This window comes from Sebastes umbrosus, chromosome 8 (genome assembly GCF_015220745.1).
Source record: "Sebastes umbrosus isolate fSebUmb1 chromosome 8, fSebUmb1.pri, whole genome shotgun sequence".
NCBI lineage: Eukaryota > Metazoa > Chordata > Actinopteri > Perciformes > Sebastidae > Sebastes > Sebastes umbrosus.
This window is the reverse complement of record NC_051276.1, coordinates 33,974,174-33,993,663: the sequence shown is the minus strand read 5'-3', so window position 1 is coordinate 33,993,663 and position 19,490 is coordinate 33,974,174. Positions and strand designations below refer to the sequence as shown.

At 38.2% G+C, this 19,490-nt stretch overlaps 3 protein-coding genes across 5 annotated transcripts; 1 reads left to right on the top strand and 2 right to left on the bottom strand.

Annotated features, from left to right (window-relative positions):
• Positions 1 to 152: 152 nt before the first annotated feature.
• On the bottom strand, positions 153 to 10,852 carry LOC119492292 (outer dense fiber protein 2-like). 3 transcript variants are annotated; one of them, XM_037776642.1, is made up of 18 exons: positions 10,718 to 10,852; positions 9,540 to 9,687; positions 8,117 to 8,233; positions 7,389 to 7,531; positions 7,070 to 7,199; positions 6,857 to 6,988; positions 6,691 to 6,765; positions 6,540 to 6,611; positions 6,254 to 6,370; positions 5,649 to 5,819; positions 4,272 to 4,381; positions 3,617 to 3,752; positions 3,247 to 3,357; positions 2,765 to 3,028; positions 1,414 to 1,514; positions 1,114 to 1,276; positions 582 to 707; positions 153 to 485 (listed from the first exon to the last, which is right to left on the bottom strand). In XM_037776642.1, the coding sequence occupies exons 2-18, from the start codon at positions 9,639 to 9,641 to the stop codon at positions 339 to 341; spliced, it is 2,217 nt and encodes a 738-aa protein (XP_037632570.1). In that variant the 5' UTR covers positions 9,642 to 9,687; positions 10,718 to 10,852; the 3' UTR covers positions 153 to 338. The 3 variants fall into 3 exon arrangements, with proteins under 3 accessions (XP_037632570.1, XP_037632569.1, XP_037632571.1); XM_037776641.1 differs by lacking the exon at positions 10,718 to 10,852 and adding an exon at positions 9,797 to 9,926 and having other exon boundaries at positions 9,540 to 9,761; XM_037776643.1 differs by lacking the exons at positions 9,540 to 9,687; positions 10,718 to 10,852 and adding an exon at positions 9,357 to 9,401.
• Positions 10,736 to 12,698, top strand: si:ch211-51h9.7 (uncharacterized protein LOC558400 homolog). The gene is made up of 2 exons (XM_037776645.1): positions 10,736 to 11,228; positions 12,451 to 12,698. The coding sequence occupies exons 1-2, from the start codon at positions 10,772 to 10,774 to the stop codon at positions 12,603 to 12,605; spliced, it is 612 nt and encodes a 203-aa protein (XP_037632573.1). The 5' UTR covers positions 10,736 to 10,771; the 3' UTR covers positions 12,606 to 12,698.
• A 181-nt stretch (positions 12,699 to 12,879) lies between these two features.
• Positions 12,880 to 17,469, bottom strand: LOC119492293 (protein SET). The gene is made up of 8 exons (XM_037776644.1): positions 17,169 to 17,469; positions 15,256 to 15,313; positions 14,804 to 14,946; positions 14,588 to 14,691; positions 14,385 to 14,498; positions 14,040 to 14,210; positions 13,690 to 13,821; positions 12,880 to 13,603 (listed from the first exon to the last, which is right to left on the bottom strand). Exons 1-8 carry the CDS (start codon positions 17,239 to 17,241, stop codon positions 13,580 to 13,582), a joined length of 819 nt encoding a protein of 272 aa, XP_037632572.1. The 5' UTR covers positions 17,242 to 17,469; the 3' UTR covers positions 12,880 to 13,579.
• Between the last annotated feature and the right edge of the window lie 2,021 nt (positions 17,470 to 19,490).

Here is a 19,490-nt window from a genome sequence, read left to right as displayed (position 1 = left end):
ATAAATAAAAACGTGGGACTATGTTAAATATATGTAAATTGTATTAAGGAATCAAAACAGGGGTGTTTATTATGTGTTCTGTAACAAAAAAATATATATATTTGCTAGAAGGTGAAAAAGTTTTTTTTTTTTTTTTAAATATGTCATCAGAATCAAGAATTGTGCAGGACATTATTTATACAAAAGAATATACATACATTTTAGACAACTATAATGTGAGCATTTCATTTTAAAACATTTTTAATAATTTCATAGATAGTATAAAACTCTATACACTATAATTAAGGTCAACTACAATGCTTTGGGAATGGATGAATGCTGGTCAGGTTTTTTTGCAGTCAGCTTGCAAGCAAAGATTCACCGAACACGTTTCCGTATGAGGTTTTGAGAAACTGAACATAGTTGTGCAGACTGCGGTTTGTAGAGTCCGACTGCTCCAGTCTGTCCTTCATGTTCTGCAGCTGACTCTGGAAACGACGCTCCATCTGGAGGAAACACACAGAAACAACACATATTTAAGAATTTAAAAGAACCAACAGTTTGTGTGTCTAACATGAAGATCTGTGGACGTCATGACGTACCTCCTCTTTGCTTCGCTGTAGTTGACTCTGTTCTGTTTTAGCTCGGCTCAGTTGGCTCTGCAGGTCCAAGGCTTTAGACTGAGACGTCCTCTCTTTGGCCAAAACCTTCTGCATGCTGTTGTCCACCTGCAGAAAAGAAAACTGGTTGAGTTTTCCCAGTGGTGGAAAGTACTTTACTTTACCTGAGTATTTACATTTTCTGCTACTTTCTACTTCTTCTCCACGACATCTCAGAGGCAAATATTGTACTTTTTACTCCACTACATTTATCTGATAAGTTTAGTTACAAGTTACTTTGCAGATTCATTTATTCATATTTACAACACTTTCACTAAATAGTCACAAAAGCCTAATTTCAGGCTTTAACTGCACTGAAAATATAGAAAAAAGGGTCAGGACTGTAACAGGTGATATGTGTGAATCATCAGACTGCCAATCTGTGACTCTGAGACTGAATTGAGGTTAAAGTTATGTGATGTGTTGTTCTGTGGACGCTGAAGGTAAAAGAAGTGACTATACAGAATATTCAGACCTGTCTCTGTGCGTCGTCCAGAGTCTGTTGCAGCTGTCTGGACAGGACGCTGCACTCGCGCGTCTTCTCCTCCAGCTGCTGCTGAACGCTGCGGATAGTGGCGTCCTTTGAGGGGAGAGCCTGAGACATGTCTTTGTTCTCGACCCTCATGTCCTCCAGCCTCCTGCAACACACAACACCGAAATCTACAGCCGCAGTCTGGAAAATGTATAGAAACCCATTTCTGTGTTGTCTGCAATCATTGTAGCTTCAGAATGTATATATTTATTTTTCAAAGACAGATCTGTAAGTGAACTGTACCTCTCTAAGTTGTGAATTTTCTCTTTGAGAACGTTGTTCTCCTCCTGCAGCAGCAGGTTCCTCTGCTGGAACGTCTCCAGCTGAGTGCCTTGCTGTTCCACCTGTGGACCAACACAATAAACAAGCAACACAGTGTCAGCCATGATAGAAATCCACCTCAATGGGACGAACTGGTGGGACGTAGAGGTCTAAATCTCTGGTCATATAATAACAACGTCCCCAGTTTGCGTGACAACGGGAACCTTTGTTGCATGTCACCCTGTCTCTCCCCTAATTTGCTCTATACTGCCTGCTTTCAAATAAAGAAAAATCCACTTCATTGTTTCTGTGTACTTATCAATGTGATATATACATTACTTCACATTAAATAAAACAAACAAATGAAAATCCCCATTTCAACCTCAATAACTTTCCCAAGGGACTAGCAACCTTTTGAGGAACTCATTGCGTTTTGTCCGCAGGGACCAGGGTCTAAATTAAGTTCCAAGGACATTTTATCCTCCAAAAAGGCCCTGGTCGGGGGAAGTACTTTCTGAAAGTACAGGAACCTTCAGGGTGGAGTTTGCAGGGATGACTGTCGCTGATTGGTCAAACACACACAGAGAGCCGCTGTTTCAACTTGTGTACCGCTTCATTCATAAAACAAGGAAGTACTCTACTATCCATTTAGGACCATTTTAGGAAGAGGGGAGAGCATTTCTCTCTAATAAAATAAATAAAAAATAAATGCAAAAATAAATAAGTAAATAAAAAGTGAATGCAAAAATAAATTAATAAATAAAAAGTAAATGCAAAAATAAATACATTAAAAAAATTATAAAAAATAAATACATAAATAATAAAAGGGAAAATTAAACAGAAGAGTAAATACAGAAGGGAATTAATACAGAGATAAATAAAGAAAGAAACAAATTAAAACAGAAATATAAATTTATGTCACATTTTATCAATTAATTACTGGCTACATTTATTTTTAATATTTTTACTACATTTAATGACATCTTTATTTATTTATCGAGTCATTTATTTAGTATTCATTTATTTTTTATTTTGGCAGGTTCCGTCCTCCATAGTTTTCTGCAATAATCCAAAATCCCATTGGCTTTTTGTCGAGGGAACCTGGGCGATGCTAACGTCAGGGTTGGCCTACAAAAATACGTCATCCCTGCAGCACTAAGATGCTCTGTAACTCCAGACCTCATCTCTCCAGATCCTGTGACTTTAGTTTAAAACCTTCAATTTCAACTAACAACTGAAGTACAACAAAGTAAACCTTCATAATTGCACCTATTGTTTTACCTCCAACTATCCTGAGCTATAACATACTGTATCTCCCAGGCTGTTTATGTACCTTGTGTCTGACTTCAGAGAGGGCCGAGTTGTGCTCCATGTTCCTCCTCTCGTGGGCGTCGGCCTCCAGCTGGGCGTCTCTGAGCTGCTGCTCCGTCCTCCTCAGTCTGTCAGGCAAAGTCTCAAGCTCCCTGAGCCGACCCAGCAGCTCCCTCCTCAGCTGCTCCGTCTCCCTCTCCAGGCTCACCTTCACCTCCCGCGCCTCCTTCTGTGTCATCTCCAGCTGCAGGCAGTACTCCTCCGATTCCAGACGAACCTGCTGGACCTGCACAGAGAAGTATCACGTCACTACAACACATTAAACTTCAACACTTTCTGGTTAAGTGTTTCCATGAGGAGATTAGATTTAATGTGTTTTTAAGAAGGAGGAGGATTTTCTCAACACATAAAGGAACACTTCATCCTTCAGTTTATCACAAACATTCAACATCAACACATCTGGAGCCACCTGATGTTCACTGGACAGGAAGAGGAAGTCTGTACCTTCTTCTTGTATTTCTCCACCAAGTTTTCGTGCTTTTTGATTGACGATTTTAGCCGCCGGGCTTCAGCCTGCAGACCGCTGAGCTTCTCCTCAGAGGACGTCAGCTGACCCTAAATATGATGCATGATAAATTCCTTTGAAACATGTTTGCTTTAGTGATCAGATATGATGAAACAGTAGAAGAAGAAGCTGTAAAAATAAAGATAATTTAACAATATTTTCTGTCGAAAAGATTTGCTGCAAAATAAATCAAAACACATTTACGTGATGATGATTCATAAACACTCAACTATCATAATGTAGAGAACTCTGCATTTTGATTTAATAAATGAAAATGAACTACTGATTAAATGATTATTCTGAAGGTACCCTGAGTCTCTGGTTGTCCAGCTTGGTGGAGGCGTTTTCAGCGCTGAGGTGATGAAGGTGATCTCTGAGCTCCTCCCTCTCCGTCCGACTCCTCTCCTCCGCTGAGTGACGCTGAGAGTTCAGCTCCGTCACCTGACTGTGATGGAAACAGGAACGTAAAGGTTGTGTTATGTTGTCGTCACAATCCCTACAATTATATGTTTTTTAAATTTATCTAAATGTATATTCATGTCACTTTTTGAGACTGTTTGACTACAAACTTTTCAAATGTGATGACGTTGAAAATAAATGTATCTTTGACACTCTCACAGCACATTTCACACTACTCTATATACTGTTTATTCTTTTATGGCTTTTTTTTAATGACTTTTTTTTTTTTTTACAGAATTAAATAACTGGCTTGAATACACCAGAAAAAATGTAATGATTCAATTTTGGAACAATATTTTTAGACCTTTGTTAGACTTAATTTAAAAAAGGTAATACTTATTCCATTAATTTTCTCTTAACTTGATAGTAAAACTTTTACTTTGCAGAAAAAAATCTAAGTTCTAATATGAAAAAGTAAGTAAAATGTGAAAATGTTTTTTGGTTCTTCCTGCAGTGCACATCATGATGTTTTACAGCAACAAACGAAATGTAAACATGAACTCACACTTTGAGAGCAGCGATGTCCTCTTCCAGCTGAGCTTTAGCGGCAGCCTCTTTAGAGTGGCGGAGGCACCAGTCACTGGATGTGGACAGAGTTTGAGCCAACTGGGATTCCTTAAACAAAATACACATGTTGTCTAATCATTATTTAGTCATATGGAGTTATTTCACACCTGGAGTACACTTGTAATTTAAGAAATGTTGCGGAGACTCCTGACAAAAGGATGTAGGAGCTACGAGACCTGATTCACAGTATAGTAGGACTGGAAGACTGCTACTGAACCAAGAGGCTGGCTGAACTTTCTTTGAACTTGATTTGCATAAAAGCACGCGATCAGAGACAAGACACCGCCACCAGTGAGGAAACTCATTAGCATGCAGGATGATCCACAGAGAGGTCTGTGGATCATCCTCAGGAACCGGGACTTTGTAGAAAGACATGTAGCTTTGTGTACAGGACTCATCTCTGCCCATCACTCTGATGTTTCACACATCGTGAGGCATTTTCCAACACACGTGCTGGCTTAGCTTGCCTCGGTTTTACTCAGCGTGTCAGCCCAGCACGGCAGGGATTTGCATCTCTATTACAACAGAGCTACCCGCCGGAGGCTGTGTGTAACCATAGCTGTGACCAGTGGTCAAAGGAGCGGCTGTAAAACAGTGAATAAAAACATTTAATTTCCTATATTCTTCACAATAAAAGTCCCGTTATTTTTCCTGCCTGTTCTCTTCCGCCCTGCAGTATTAGTAGATTTGTCTGTATTATGAATAGCCGTTAACAAAGCCCCACTAATTTAGAGATAAACATTTACTCACAATAAATTTTGCACTATAAAAGTCCCGTCGTTATTTTGTCATTTAAAAGCTTTAATTATGAAGCAGCAAAATCGTGAAATGTTGGGTTTTCATCAGCAGCAAATTCTCTTATAAAAGACTCTTATGAAGCTGAAAGTGAAACAGTAAAATAAAGCAGATATCTGAAAGTACAAATAGAGACACACAGGAGAGAAACTAAACTTCAAACCATAAAGATCTGGTCAGAAGTTACAAAAGTACAGAGAGCTGAACACATAGAGACTTTTAAAAAGTCTGGTCTTCTTCACAGATTTGAGTCTCGCTCGCAACACAGGCTTGTTTGAGGGGGATAAGGGGGCTCATGAAGGTTGACTGTGGCCGGCCAGACGTCACCACAACCCACTTCGAGGCAGACTTGCCCCAACTCCGGAGTAGGCACATCTCGAGCGTGGAAGCGACACAAATTGATGCGCTAGAACAGGTATTGGAAACGCAAATCAGCGCAGCATGGTTTGACTTGGCGTGGCTAGAAGTGTCAATGAGAAAGCCCTAGCGGTGTGGACCTGTGATACCTCTGAACACTGACCTTCTCCTGCAGTTTTGCTGCGAGCTGCCTGGCGGTCTCTTCAGCTCGCTCGGCCTGCTGGGTCAGCAGGGCCAGCACCTCCTGGTCTTGCCGCTCCTCTTCCTCCTCTTCTCTCTGCTGCCTCAGAGCCTGCAGCTCCTCCTGCTGCTGCTCGTAGCTCTGCTGCAGCCTCTGCTCCACACAGAGAAGGAAACACACATCCAGTTTCAGTGGTGGGATGTAACTAAGTACATCTACTCAGGTACAATACTTAAGTACACATTCAAGGTACTTCAACTTTACTTGAGTCTTTTCTTTTCCTCCCACTTTCTACTTCTACTCCACTACATCTCAGAGGGAAATGTCGTACTTTTGACTCCACTAATTATCTGACAGTTTTAGTTACTCTACAAATTAAGATTTTTGCACAAAAAACATACAAGGAGCTTCTAAAATATGACTCTAGGTAATCAGAGTCATGTCTTACACAAACCTACGGAGAGTTTTTATCCCTCAGAGCTGAAATATGTTGGGACAGTGTGTGTTGAACCGATGAAAACAACTGGTCCACATCTGACAGTTCAAGTGTCTGTGTCTGTATTTTATTGTATTTTACGTTCACAGACCTGAATCTGAGCAGCCAGAATGGCCTTTTCTGCTTCTGTTCTGTTCAGCTCAGATTCCAGATGGTCGCGGGTCGACTGAAGGATTCTTGAAAGCTCCTCCGTCGTCTTCACGTTGTCCTGTCATGACAGAGAGACGAAGAGGGAGAGGGTGAGTTTCTATTTGTGAACACCTGAACCTTAAAATGTGTGTGAGACATATCAACCCTTTTCTACCACGCTATGACAGAATACAAAGTTTTTGTGAACCAGCGTAGTAGCAGCACAAATCTAATGGTAAGTTTCAAACCTTTTCAAAGTCCAAATGCTCAGCAAGCTTAAAAGCCTCTTTCTCTTTGTTGGTGAGTTTGGCCACAAGTCGCTGTAAGAGAAGAAGAACAGAAGTCTGGTGTCTGATGATAACGTACATCACTGCATATGACCAGGTGATAATTACTCACAATGTTCTCTGCTTCACTGTCAGTCAGTCTCTTCATGAAGGCATCTTTCTGCTCTGACCACACCAGTGATTCTCTCTGTGGATACAACAACAAAGCATACATGTAACAGTCAGAAGAGAATTACTGACATTTGACTCTCCTTGAGTTGTTCTTCTACCTCCTGTACCTCGTAATCACTCCACTCTCTGAGGAGCTCTCGAAGGCTGTGATTCGTGTTGTCAAACATCTCAATCTTCTCCAGCAACAAATCCTGCTGCCGTCCCACTGACGTTGCATGCAGCTTTGACAGCCGCTTGTCCTAAATAAATAAATAAACGGATTAATAAAAACACGATCATGTACAGCAAAATAATGCATGCATATATCCCTCCAGATTTACCTTACTGAGGCTGTCAATAGTTTCCTTTAGGGCTGTCAGCTGATTAGCCACCGCTACGCCGTCGATTTCTGCTTCTACGAGCGCCCTCAGGAGCACGTCGGTCTCTCTGTGTTGACCCCGAGAATCCGACCTGTAAGCAAGAGGAAAGAAAATCGAACTTAAATAAAATAAGATAAACCTTTATTAATCCTCAGAAATGAAAAGTACATTACTTGAATTTATAGTTAACACTATTAAAGTGTGTTAAAGTGTGTTTCCTTTGAATAGGAGACATCAGAACAAAGCTTTGTTATTTTCCAGCTGCTGAAGAGACTCTTACTTCTTTAAATCACGAATGCTCTCTTGCTCTCTGAGGAGGACACTGAGGTTTTTGGATACTGCAGAGAGCTCTTCTTCCTGCTCCTCATCTTCATCACGCTGATATCCGATTCCACTTTCTGATCGATACTCCGCTCTGCTTCTCTGATCATAAAACACAAACAAACACAACTCATTACAAAATGTACTACAGAGCTGAGTATTAAACACTAAATATCTGTCCTGAATTCTGCAATCAAAACAGGAGCTGAAATATTTTTTAAAGAAAAAAATATTCAACCCCTGAAGTTTTTAAAGTACTCAGTGCAGCCTAATTTCCTACCAATAAATGCTGCATATCGGTGTACGTATAACCTCCATTTCATCCAATCTTAGCTTATTCAGTGCATCATGTTTGGAACATGTTTGTGTGCTGATTAATTGCAAAATCATAAAACTAAAGCAGCCATCATTTTACAGGGGTCAAATTTCTTCTCTGAATGTTGCTGTTTCAACGAACAATCACACACAATTAAAAGAAGATATAGAAGCTTTGAATGGACAGCAGCTAACATCAGTGGGTAGCTAAACAAGCCATGAAACAAGATTATTACTTCTTGCTCTGTTCTGTTTAAATTCTGATTTGTTTATGTAATCAGTCTCCCAACTGTGTTCATTTGCCAGCATATTTATTACTTTATTGGCTCTGGTTTAAAGCATGGCAGTGAGAGATAAACACTATAAAGATACCTGACACTTGTACGAGCCCACGTCTCTTCTGCAGGACAGTCTTCCTGGAGGGATCCACGGCGTCCGGACCTTTGGCCTCCCTCCTTCTCCCCTCACCTGGGCATCTCTTGTCCTATTCTGCATTAAAAAGGAGGGATTCCACAAGTAAACACATTAGACTTTATAACAAATTAATAATCTAGTCTATTTAAATGTAAAGTCTTAATGCAAAAAATATGTTAAAAGGGAAAAAGTACAAGGTACTGTAAAGAAACTAACAAATCAGGCAGGTGATGGATTTCCGGTGGTGGAAAGTATCAAAGTACATTTACTCAAGTAACGTACTTTAGCTCTTTTTTCACTGTGTTAGCTGATGCATCTTGTTTTTTGCACTATCCCCTTTTGCTGCTGTACACTGCACATTTCCTGGACTAATAAAGGAATATCTTATCTTATCTTTCTTCAACCACTGTGGATTTCACATATTAGCTATAAAATAAAAAATAATGTAGTATGCATATGCATACCCTGCACTATACTAATATACTATATATACTATACTATACTAGCCCCTTCTGCACTATATTCACTTTTTTAATAGTCGTGTATCACAGCTGTTACCCTGCACTATATTCAGTTTTAACAGTTTTCTTCATCTCCTTGTATTTTTATATCTGGTATATATTTTTTTTGTATTTTGTACTTTGCACTACTAACTTTTTTCCTCACATGTTTTGTACTATGGAACTGTGATGCTGGAAACTTGAATTCCCCTCGGGATTAATAAAGTTACTATCTATCTATCAATCTATCTACTACTTTTACTTAAGTACAGGATCTGAATACTTCTTCCACCACTGTGAATTTCACATATTAACTATACAATACAAAATCCTCATGTGAACATGTACCGGTGTATTTATTAGTTTAATAAAGCAGTATAATACTACTGTATTTGCAGGTTAATAAAGCAGTATAATGACCTGTGGCGTCCTGCTCGGACTCCTCCTCATGTGGACATATACAGGTGTATTTATTAGTGTAATAAAGCAGTATATATATAAGTATATAGTGACCTGTGGTGTCCTGCTGGGACTCCTCCTCATCTGAACATGTACAGGTGTATTTATTAGTGTAATAAAGCAGTATTAAAGCAGTATATAGTGACCTGAGGTGTCCTGCTGGGACTCCTCCTCATGTGAACATGTACAGGTGTATTTTTTAGTGTAATAAAGCAGTATATATATAAGTATATAATGACCTGTGGTGTCCTGCTGGGACTCCTCCTCATCTGAACATGTACAGGTGTATTTATTAGTGTAATAAAGCAGTATTAAAGCAGTATATAGTGACCTGAGGTGTCCTGCTGGGACTCCTCCTCATGTGAACATGTACAGGTGTATTTATAGGTGTAATAAAGCAGTATAAAGCAGTATATAATGACCTGAGGTGTCCTGCTGGGACTCCTCCTCATGTGGACATGGACCGGTGTTGTCTCCGGGACGTGGACGTGAACCGGCGGCGGCGGTGAATCCCGGGTTCTCATCCTTTAGAGACTTTACAACAACATTCAGACCTTCGTTCCGCATCAACTACGACCAAAACAAACAAACATAAAGAATATAAATGAAGTTAAACGGCAGTTCATCACTACCGAGCTGAGTTATCTCTTCAGTTATTCATCACTACCGAGCTGAGTTAGCTCATGCGTTAGCTACATGATTCATGTTTACTAGATAAATCTCGACGCTTGTCTGTGTGGAGCGGACGGTTGTTTGGATCCACAAAAGACGTCTCTGATTGGCCCGTTTGCAGTATCCCCGTCTATGATTGGCTGAGGCGAGTTTACAGTAAGCGTTGCCCGTGGTAACCACTGGAAGTAACGGGTGATGCTTAAAACCAACAGTTAAAATGCATTTATTATGATCACTTTACGAACTATCTAATATTTTTAATTTAACGGCCTAATTTTGTGGAATTTTTTTAAAAATATATATTAATCGTAGCCTAATGTAAATATATATTTTTGTATCTATCCATCCATTTTCTGGACTGAAACTCAATTTCAAAACCACGAATTAAAAGTAAAATAAACCAAAGATATCACGTTTTTTGCATCTATTCATCAGAAATCAAAATATTTTAAAGAATGCAACAAGATGACATTTTCCCAAATAAAATTATAGAAAAAAATGTACAAAAATTAAATTAAAATTCAAACATTTAACCTTCTTAACACACAAAAAAAAGTATTGTACAGATTAAATGCAGCCAATGTACAACTGAAGTGACTTTTCTGTTAAAGTAAATTAAATTAAAAAAATTAAATTAGTAATTTAACCGTTATGTGACGTCATAATTATAATGATGTAAAAGTAAAATGTACGCAGTTTAGAGTAGGAAATGGTTGAGATGACTTCACTTCCGATTTCTTTCCCTGGCACTTCCGGCCGTTAGTTAGCCTAAACAAATCAAGCTAACTAACTTTATTATGCAGTAATTTCTTAAGTTAACTAATCACCATATAGTTGTGTATGTACACTACAAGTTAGTATACTTAAATGATGAATGCGACGTACTTTCGATTGGTATTTGATAAAGAAACGACACGATGTAGCTCACCTCAGCTACAAACAGCTAGCAGTTTATGCTAAGCTAGTTTGTGATTAGCCTCCCATGTGTGTGAGAGACGCAGCGATGATGCAGACGAGGAGGCTGCAGGTGAAGCAGCTGCAGGTGTTAATAACACAGTATATCTGCTTCGTGCTGCTGTTTCATCCCGCTGCATACCAGCCCGGTGAGGCGTGTGCTGCAGGGTTAGAGGAGGAGGCGACCAGCAGCAGCAGCTCAGCAGCCCTGATCCTCTGCAGGACCTGCGGACACGAGCTGGCGGTCGGATCGGACATCCACCTGGTCCCCAGCCGGCTGGCGCTCTCCAGCCGCAACGACACCTCCATCGGAGGTCGGAGGGTTAACATCCAGCTGTTCGAGAACCCCCACGGACACCAGTTCGAGGTGATAACGTTCAGAAAGGCGGAGGTTGCTCAGCACTGGCCGGCAGATAAACACTTCACCTGGTTCCCAGGGTTCTCCTGGACGGTGGCCACCTGTCCTCACTGTCACACTCACTTAGGTGCGTACGAAGAGCCAGTAATAGTCCACAAATATACAGTATATATATCTACAAAATACTGAGTACGAAGAGCCAGTAATAGTCCACAAATATTACAGTATAACTTTTGAAAATACCGTAAAGAAATCATGCATACTCCAGTAACTTTAGAGAAATATTCTGCTTGTATCTGTGCTACACTTTATTATAGTCAGAATTTGGTTAATTTCAACTTTCTAATTTTAAGTCAAAGCTTAAGTTAAGTCAAATATCTTTAGGAATAAACACTTGTAAACATTCTTCTGAAAAAACTTCTGCCACAATTTGTTTACAGTATACATCTTCAAAATACTCAACTTAAAAACAAGTTATTTATTGTTGAGCAGTTTGTTTACTGTGAGATGAAACAAACATCACATCTACAACCAGGAAATAAACATTGTTCTATAAAAAAGTTGGATGTTTATGCCTGTTTTGGTCACTCTTGTCATCATACTGATGGAAAAGCATGTAATATTTATGCTATTTAACAACTTTGAAGAAATATTGTAAATCTTGAAATACTTATATCTACACCATAGACTTTAGTAATCTGAATTAAATGTATGTTATAGAGTATAACTTGAAATATGCCACATTAAAAAAAGGAAGTTATTCAGTCATTTAATTCAGGAGATACTTGAAATACTTGTATTTATCATATAATCTGTGGACCTAAGACTTGATATACAAAATCCTTAATTATGAAAAAAATAAATCAAAGTTAAAATTAAGTTCTGCACTCTTGTAACTTTGTTATAATTAAGACTGAGATCATAAAGATTTACTGTCTCAGTTTGGGAGCAAATAAGTCAAATTAAAAATAAAGTAAAATATCTTATGCATACTCAGCATTCAGTTTGGTAAATGAAATTAGGGAGCAAGTAATAACTTTAAACATAGCTAAAGTTAAGTCAAATATCTTTACGAATAAACACTTGGTACAATTTTTCTGGAAAACTTTTGATGATTTGTTATGATCATATTCAGAGCAAGTGATAATTTAAATTAAAATATCTTATTCTCAAAGAAAAATAAAGTTACGCACACTGAGGTTATCTCAAACTATACTTGACAGACTTCCCACTTGTTTGAATCCATGTGCTGTATTTTATAATATGATATATGGTGTGGTGCCCCTTTATAAACGTCTTAACAAGTCACCATTTGAGTTTCAGATAACTGATTGTTTTTCTTACTCCAGGTTGGGCCTTCCAGCCCATCGACTGGCCAGAAACGGTCACACAAACCAGATTTGACGAGTCGGAGCACACCTTTCTGGCTTTAATCACCCATCGTCTACTAAGAGAAGACTTTGCATCAAGCCTGCTTATGACTCCGAAATCCTTCAAGAGCTGACGGACTTTTGACTGTACAATTAACCCAGGTGCCTTTGCTGCTACCTAAATCTATTTTTTTAAATAAATTTCTATGCACTCACGTGTAAACACAGTAAGTTTTATTATTGTAACAAAGCAAGTTTTACACCTCAAATTTAAAACATTTTCTTTTCCCTCTCAGCGGAAAAGGAAAGGTGATTAAATGCAACTTCTATGAGATAACAGGTATTTTTTTTTATTAATATTTTACCCATGAAGCAGTAGGGGCCAAAATTTACAAGCTTGTTTTTTTCCATTTTGTTCTTTATTAAAAATGTCATTTCAAATCTCATGGATATCTGTAAAACAATACAATGAAAAAAAAAAAGTCCCATAGAAATGGTGTCAAAATAACCACTCTCCCCAATAACCAACATACTCCTGCCCCTCCCCATCTTACCCCACCCCCCGCCCCCTAAACATTACAAGTCAAAAGGAATGAGCTGGTACTCGTTAACCACATAAGGGGAAAAATAAATTTTTTTTTTCAAGGGATCAACACCCGAACTGAAAAAAAAAAAATTATATGGGAAAAGAAATTGAGGTCAACTAGCGCTGGGTCACTACACCATGGCTTTAAGTCAATTTACCACACAACCTTGAACAGGAGGAATTCAGTGTGAATTGTCTTCAAATTCTACTCAGGATGCCGTGCTGATTCTATTTTTATATATTTTTTATTATTATTATTATTATTATTGAGATGACTTTGGGGATGGTACTCACAATTCAGGGCAAAGTGCCATTGGCCTTAGATGAGTCAAAGGAGAACATAACATGGCACCAACAAGGTGAGAAGAGGCTTCAGAATGGAAAACGAAGCACACAGATTTATAAAAAAAAATAATAACAGTAAAAAAAAAAAAAAAAAATTAAAACCTTTGCTCCCGAATGTGAGTGGAAAAACCAAACAGGGAATAGAAGGTTTAGGGTCTGGGTAGATGATGTTATTTCTTAGTCGTCTTCACCCTCGTCATCCTGAAAGAACAAGACATCAGAAAGTCAGTGACTGTTGAGAACAAACTACTTTTAATGACACCCGCATGACTCCGTTATCACTTTACCTCTCCATCTTCTCCATCATCCTCTTCGTCATCCTCTCCATCTTCATCTCCCTCCTCGTCTATGTCCTCCAGACCCTCCTCATCCTCTTCATCATCCTCACCTTCACCCTCTTCGTCATCCATGTCAGGGACCTAGAGATGAAAATCATTTTTAGAACTTTTGTTTGTCTTTTAGTTATACCAGACATAACAGAAAAGATTCCTGCCCTGGAGGCTGGAATAGATTTGATCAGAAAGATACCCAGAACATCCACTCAAAGATGACATTAAAATAAAGCATACAGCTAAAAGATGTCTGCTTATTGTGGAAAGTGACAGCGAAGGAAATATTAACCTGTTCGTAAACATACCAGGTAGTACTGCAGGGGGTTTGGCCAGATGTCGTCCTTGATGACCTCCCCGAGCTCATCAGCGCCGGCGTCAGCGTGATCAGTGAACCAAGTGAAGAAGCTCTCTGGCTCTTCATGTTGTCTCTTCCTTCCTGCTTTGTTCTGTGTCTGGCTGGAGCGCTTGGTCAGGTCCTACAAACAAATGGGAGAAAAACAAGATGTATGAACTGTTGAAATAAATGTGAAGTTAAAAAAAATAGACATTGAATGAGGATTATAAGAATGCTACCTAACCGGTTGTAGATAAAAAGAGAAGCCTCAAGTTTACTTTGCAGACAGCAAACAAACTCAGAAAGTTACACATACCTTTCCTGATTTCCATTTGATTTCTGTCGACTTTGAAGATGGGTCTCCGCTCTCATTCAAATGGAACTCTTTGGAAAGTACTTTGTTTTCGAAGTACGGATTTTCATCGAAATACTAGGAAGACAAAAAATGACAAGGTAAGAACACACTAAACAACTTGCACCTCCATGTTGTGTGTATGTGTGCATCATTACAATACTTACAAAATCTATTCTGTAGCCTGACTTGATGTCTTCGAACTCTGTCACCTCCACTCGGCTCAGGTAATGAAGTGCTTCTTCATCTTCCTCTCCCAGTAGGGCAGATACTATGGGGGGGGGGGGGGGAAACAGATTAAACAGATCAGACTTAACTTCATTCAAATTTTTGTCATTGTGATTATTTCCGTGGCAATAAAAACCTCATGATGAATTGCTCACCTTGTGGATGGTTGACAAACGTGGTGACCCAGAAGTTGGGGATTTTGGCGATCAGTTCTGACCTCTTCTGAAAGAATGGCTGACGGAGTTTGTTGTATTTCTGTTCTACTTTGAGGATCTCCTCGCTGGCTTGCTCATTCAACCTGTAGGGAAAAAAAAAAAATTACAAACTAAATTTAAAAAACAGTTTTGACCGTCCATGCAGGCAAAAATAATTATTCATTATGCATTTCAATCATATTTATTTAGAGACAGTAATGTCAAACAGTGCACCATTGAGGGCTGAAATTCTGCAGAATTTCATGGCAACCACAGATTACAGCATCTGACTTCACCAGTCACTTCCTCTTCATTTAAATTATGTACTAATCACCCTTTTGAGTTTTCTGCTGGGCACAAAGCCCTACAAGGACATAAGCATGACACCAATAATTTATGGTACTTTTTATTACCTGTCAATTTCGTTTTGAACTTCGTCGATGTGTTCAATAGCTTCTTGCTGCTCTTTCTCTGTGAAAAAAAAAAATGACATGTGTGTTATAAAATGTGCAGAAGTTATAACAGTCAAGACTGAAACAAAAAAAAAACATATTTAAAAAGTGTGTATTAACTTGTGCATGCATGCAAAACTAGGCGATTGTGAGTTGCTTTATAGACCCGCAATTAACTTCTTCCTAAAAAGGTCTAAGGAGGGATGTTTTGCCAATTCTAATAGTTTTGTGTTTACATTATTTAATCCATCAGTAGTTCGCAGGTAAATCACGGTAGTTGCTGAAGTTATCTGGCGGATTATAGAACCAGGGATCCAACCGGAGGTTAAGGTAATATGAGCGGCCAATAGCTGCAGCTCTAGCGGGCTCAGACTCTCACCGTTTCCTGCCGGCTGCTACAGACAAGACAAGGCCGCGTGGTTTAAATATGGGACACACACAGAAGGACAGAGAGAGAGCCGCGATAACGTGAAAGCGAGGGACAGATGCCAGAAACATACCCCCTTTAACGGACTAACCGGTGCTCACACTGCCGAGCTAAACACCCTGATGTCTAAATATAATAAATACAAAATTTAACTTATTGAAAGGTGGGTGGATTTACATTTTGAAGAGTAACAAAAGCTGTTGTTGAAAGCTGCTCAGCTCTGCACTCACTGATCTTTACTCCATGGACTTACTTTTACTTGACAAGCATACTTTGTAATGTGCTATTATTGTGTGTAACTGTGTATTTTGTATGTTCTTTATTGTATGACTCTGTAGTATGTTTTCTTTGTTTTGACCTGCACAAGGGACTACAGATGTTAAATTATCTTAAAGCTATAATCTGGTATCAAATGGTGACATTTGAACTGCACATGGTCCCTTTTAAATAAAATAATGAAATAAAAATAAAAGAAACACACCGTGGTCAGCTAGCCAGCCAGCGTAAGGTAACATTACAACAACACTAGCTGGCTAACAGCTAATGCATGAATTAAATTGTCCAATTCTCCACCTATTAAACACTATAATGGTAGTTTAAGCATATATAAATCTATTAGGAGGTGATTTAACAACAGCACACAGAACAATGCTCATCCAGCCTCATTGATCTTAACTTCATGGTCTTGCTTTTACTTGACAAGCATACTTTGTGATGTGCTATTATTGTGTGTAGCTGTGTATATTGTGCGTTTTATATGTTCTTTCTTATTTGACTCTAGTAGTATGTTTCTTTGTTTTGACCTGCACAAGGGACTACAGATGTTAAATTAGTTTAAAGCCATAATCTGGTACTGTGCATCAAATTGTGACATTTATGTTTTTAAAACTGCACATGGTCTCTTTTAAATAAAATAATAAAATAAAAGAAACACACCGTCGCCAGCTAGCAGCCAGCGTTAGGTAACATTACAACAACAACAGTAGCTGGCTAACAGGCTAATGCATGAATTAAATGCTCCGATTCTTTAATTATTAAACACCATAATGGTAGTTTAAGCCCATATACATCTATTTGAGGTGATTTAACAACAGCACACAGAACAATGCTCCTCCAGCATCGAAACACAGGCCACTCAGGTTAGCAACCAACGACACAACCGGCCACGCTGAAGATGCTAACATGCTAACATGCTAAGCTAACATGGCCTCTAACAACAGCGGGACATGCTAATGCTAACATGCTAATGCTAACAAATGCGTTAGCTGTGCAGCGCTGGATGTTATCGTTAAATGTGAAAGAAAGGTGCAAAAGAAAGGAGTTAAATGAAAGCAATACATACACTCATTGTTAATAATATCACGCCCTTTGTTATTACAGATACATGATTGTTAGAGAGGAGAAGAAAGTGTAGTAAAATGGCGGTGAACAGGAGGCCGTGTCTTACCGGAGGTCTCGTCCGCTCCGTCATGGTTCGAGTTCAGCTCCTTTTTACTCACTTTTGCCGCCGAGGCCGACATGTTTTCGCGAGCTGGGTTAACTTACAAGACGACCGAGAGAATAGCTGGTAGCTTTGAACTCTGGTTTTTATCCTGGAAACAGGAGAAAGTTCACACAGAAGAAGAAGAAGAAGCAGAAGAAGAAGCACCAACAACGTGCTGCTGCTGCTGCTGCTGAACCACAATGATGAGGAGGAGGAGGAGGAGAGCGAGGAAGTCACAGCAACCAACCGCCGCTCACGCGCTCCTTTCATGAACAACGCGCTAGTGATGTGGTGGTGGCGAACGAGTAGTCTCTTTGAGCCGGCTCCTTTTAAGTGAATTCAATTCAATCCAATTGAAATCACTTTATTTGTCCCCGAGGGGCAATTGTTGAGGCTCGTAGAGTTGTACAATTAACAACAAAAAACAGGAAATTTTGAAACATTTTAAAAGTTAAAAATAATGATACCAATATAGTACTAATACTAGTTAAATACTTAAAATAGTGCAGTATACACAGTATAGGCAGGGCAAGGCAGCTTTATTTTTATAGCACAATTCAGCAACTAGGGCAATTCAAAGTGCTTTACATAAACATTCAAGAACATTATGACAAAGTGCAAAAGAACATTAAGACATAATTAAAACAGTTATAAAAACATTAAAGATTAGAAAATAAAAACAAGCTAAAAATTAAAAGCTAGGATAGAAGCTAAAATAGAATATAACACACAAGAGTAAAAGCTCTAGTGAGGTATATAAGATCATTATCTGGTTTAATAAAAGGCAGCAGCAGCAAACAGGAAAGTTTTAAGCTTTGATTTAAAAGAAGTGAATTTTTTTAAATGAATTCAATTCAATTAAATTGAATTCCATTCCATTCAATTCAATTCAAATCACTTTGTATAATAATAATAATATAATAGTACAATTAACAACACAAAACACGAAATTTCTAAACATCTTAAAAGTTAAAAATAATGATACTAATATAGTACTAATACTAGTAAAATACTTAAAATAGTGCAAAATAGTGCAGTATACACAGTATACGGTACATATGGATATATATATTTTATTTATTTATTTAAAACAATTTTTTTTATATATAGCGTCAAATCATAACAGAAGTTATCTGCGGCGCGCTGACGGTCTACAGGTACAGAGCAGGAGGGAGAGGAGGAGAGAGTGTGGTGCACGAATAGACAAGATGAGTGACAGTCGGAAACGAAGCAGCATGTAAAATTATTCTGGAAATTATAAGGTTTAGTATAATTATATTGAATAATTTAAGATAAGATAAGATCAGATAAGATAAGATAAGATGAACCTTTATTAATCCCCAGAGGGAAATTCAGGTGTTAAAGCAGCAACAATAGAAAACAGAGTGAAACACAGGAGAGGCTAAGGTATACAAAAATGATAAAAACAATAATAGAGATATAAAAGATACTGAGTGAATGGGTGAACATAGTTAGTGCAGTCCGTCATAAATAAATGTAGTATGTGCAATAAATAAATGTAATATGTACATATGTGCAGTCTATAAAGTGGTATATAGGATGTATAGTGTAAAGTGATATATGTGCACACATACTAATCATAGGTCAAAACAGCGCTAAATTTGGCTGAAATATAAAAGGCAGAAGTGGTAAAACGAAGAGCCGTTTGGGAGTCGAAAGAGCCGGCTCTTCTTGGTCAGCTGAGCCAAATGATCTGGATCACTAAAAAGAGCCGTACTTCCCATCAGTAGAACGCGCCTCGCCGCTCGGAGGAGACGCGAGCTCCGCCTCTCAAAGTAGGTCTCACTACTCGGCGCCAATTTACCGATTTACTCCCATTTCTCCTCCTAAAATCACACATAAAAATGAACTAAACTTCAAATTAGTACTTATATTTAGGAAATATTTCATTTTTAAATTAATTGCTGCCCAAACTTTCACGGTTAATCAGGCGTCAGTTGGACCGACTCGCACTTGCGCACTTTTAAAAAGAGATGCTGAATATCAGAGGAGGCAGCAGGAACCTCATTCTGCTGTTAGTCACAGGTTGGCCCGGGTTAATTATAGGTTTTAGATACGAATATATATATATTATATATTTTTATATATATTATATTTATATCTTTATATATTATTTTATATATTAATATTATTATTATTTTATATACAGTATATATATATATAATATATTTTTATATATATATTTTTTATTTATATTATATTTTTATATATTATTATTATTATTATTATTATTATTATTATTATTATTTTATACATTATATATAT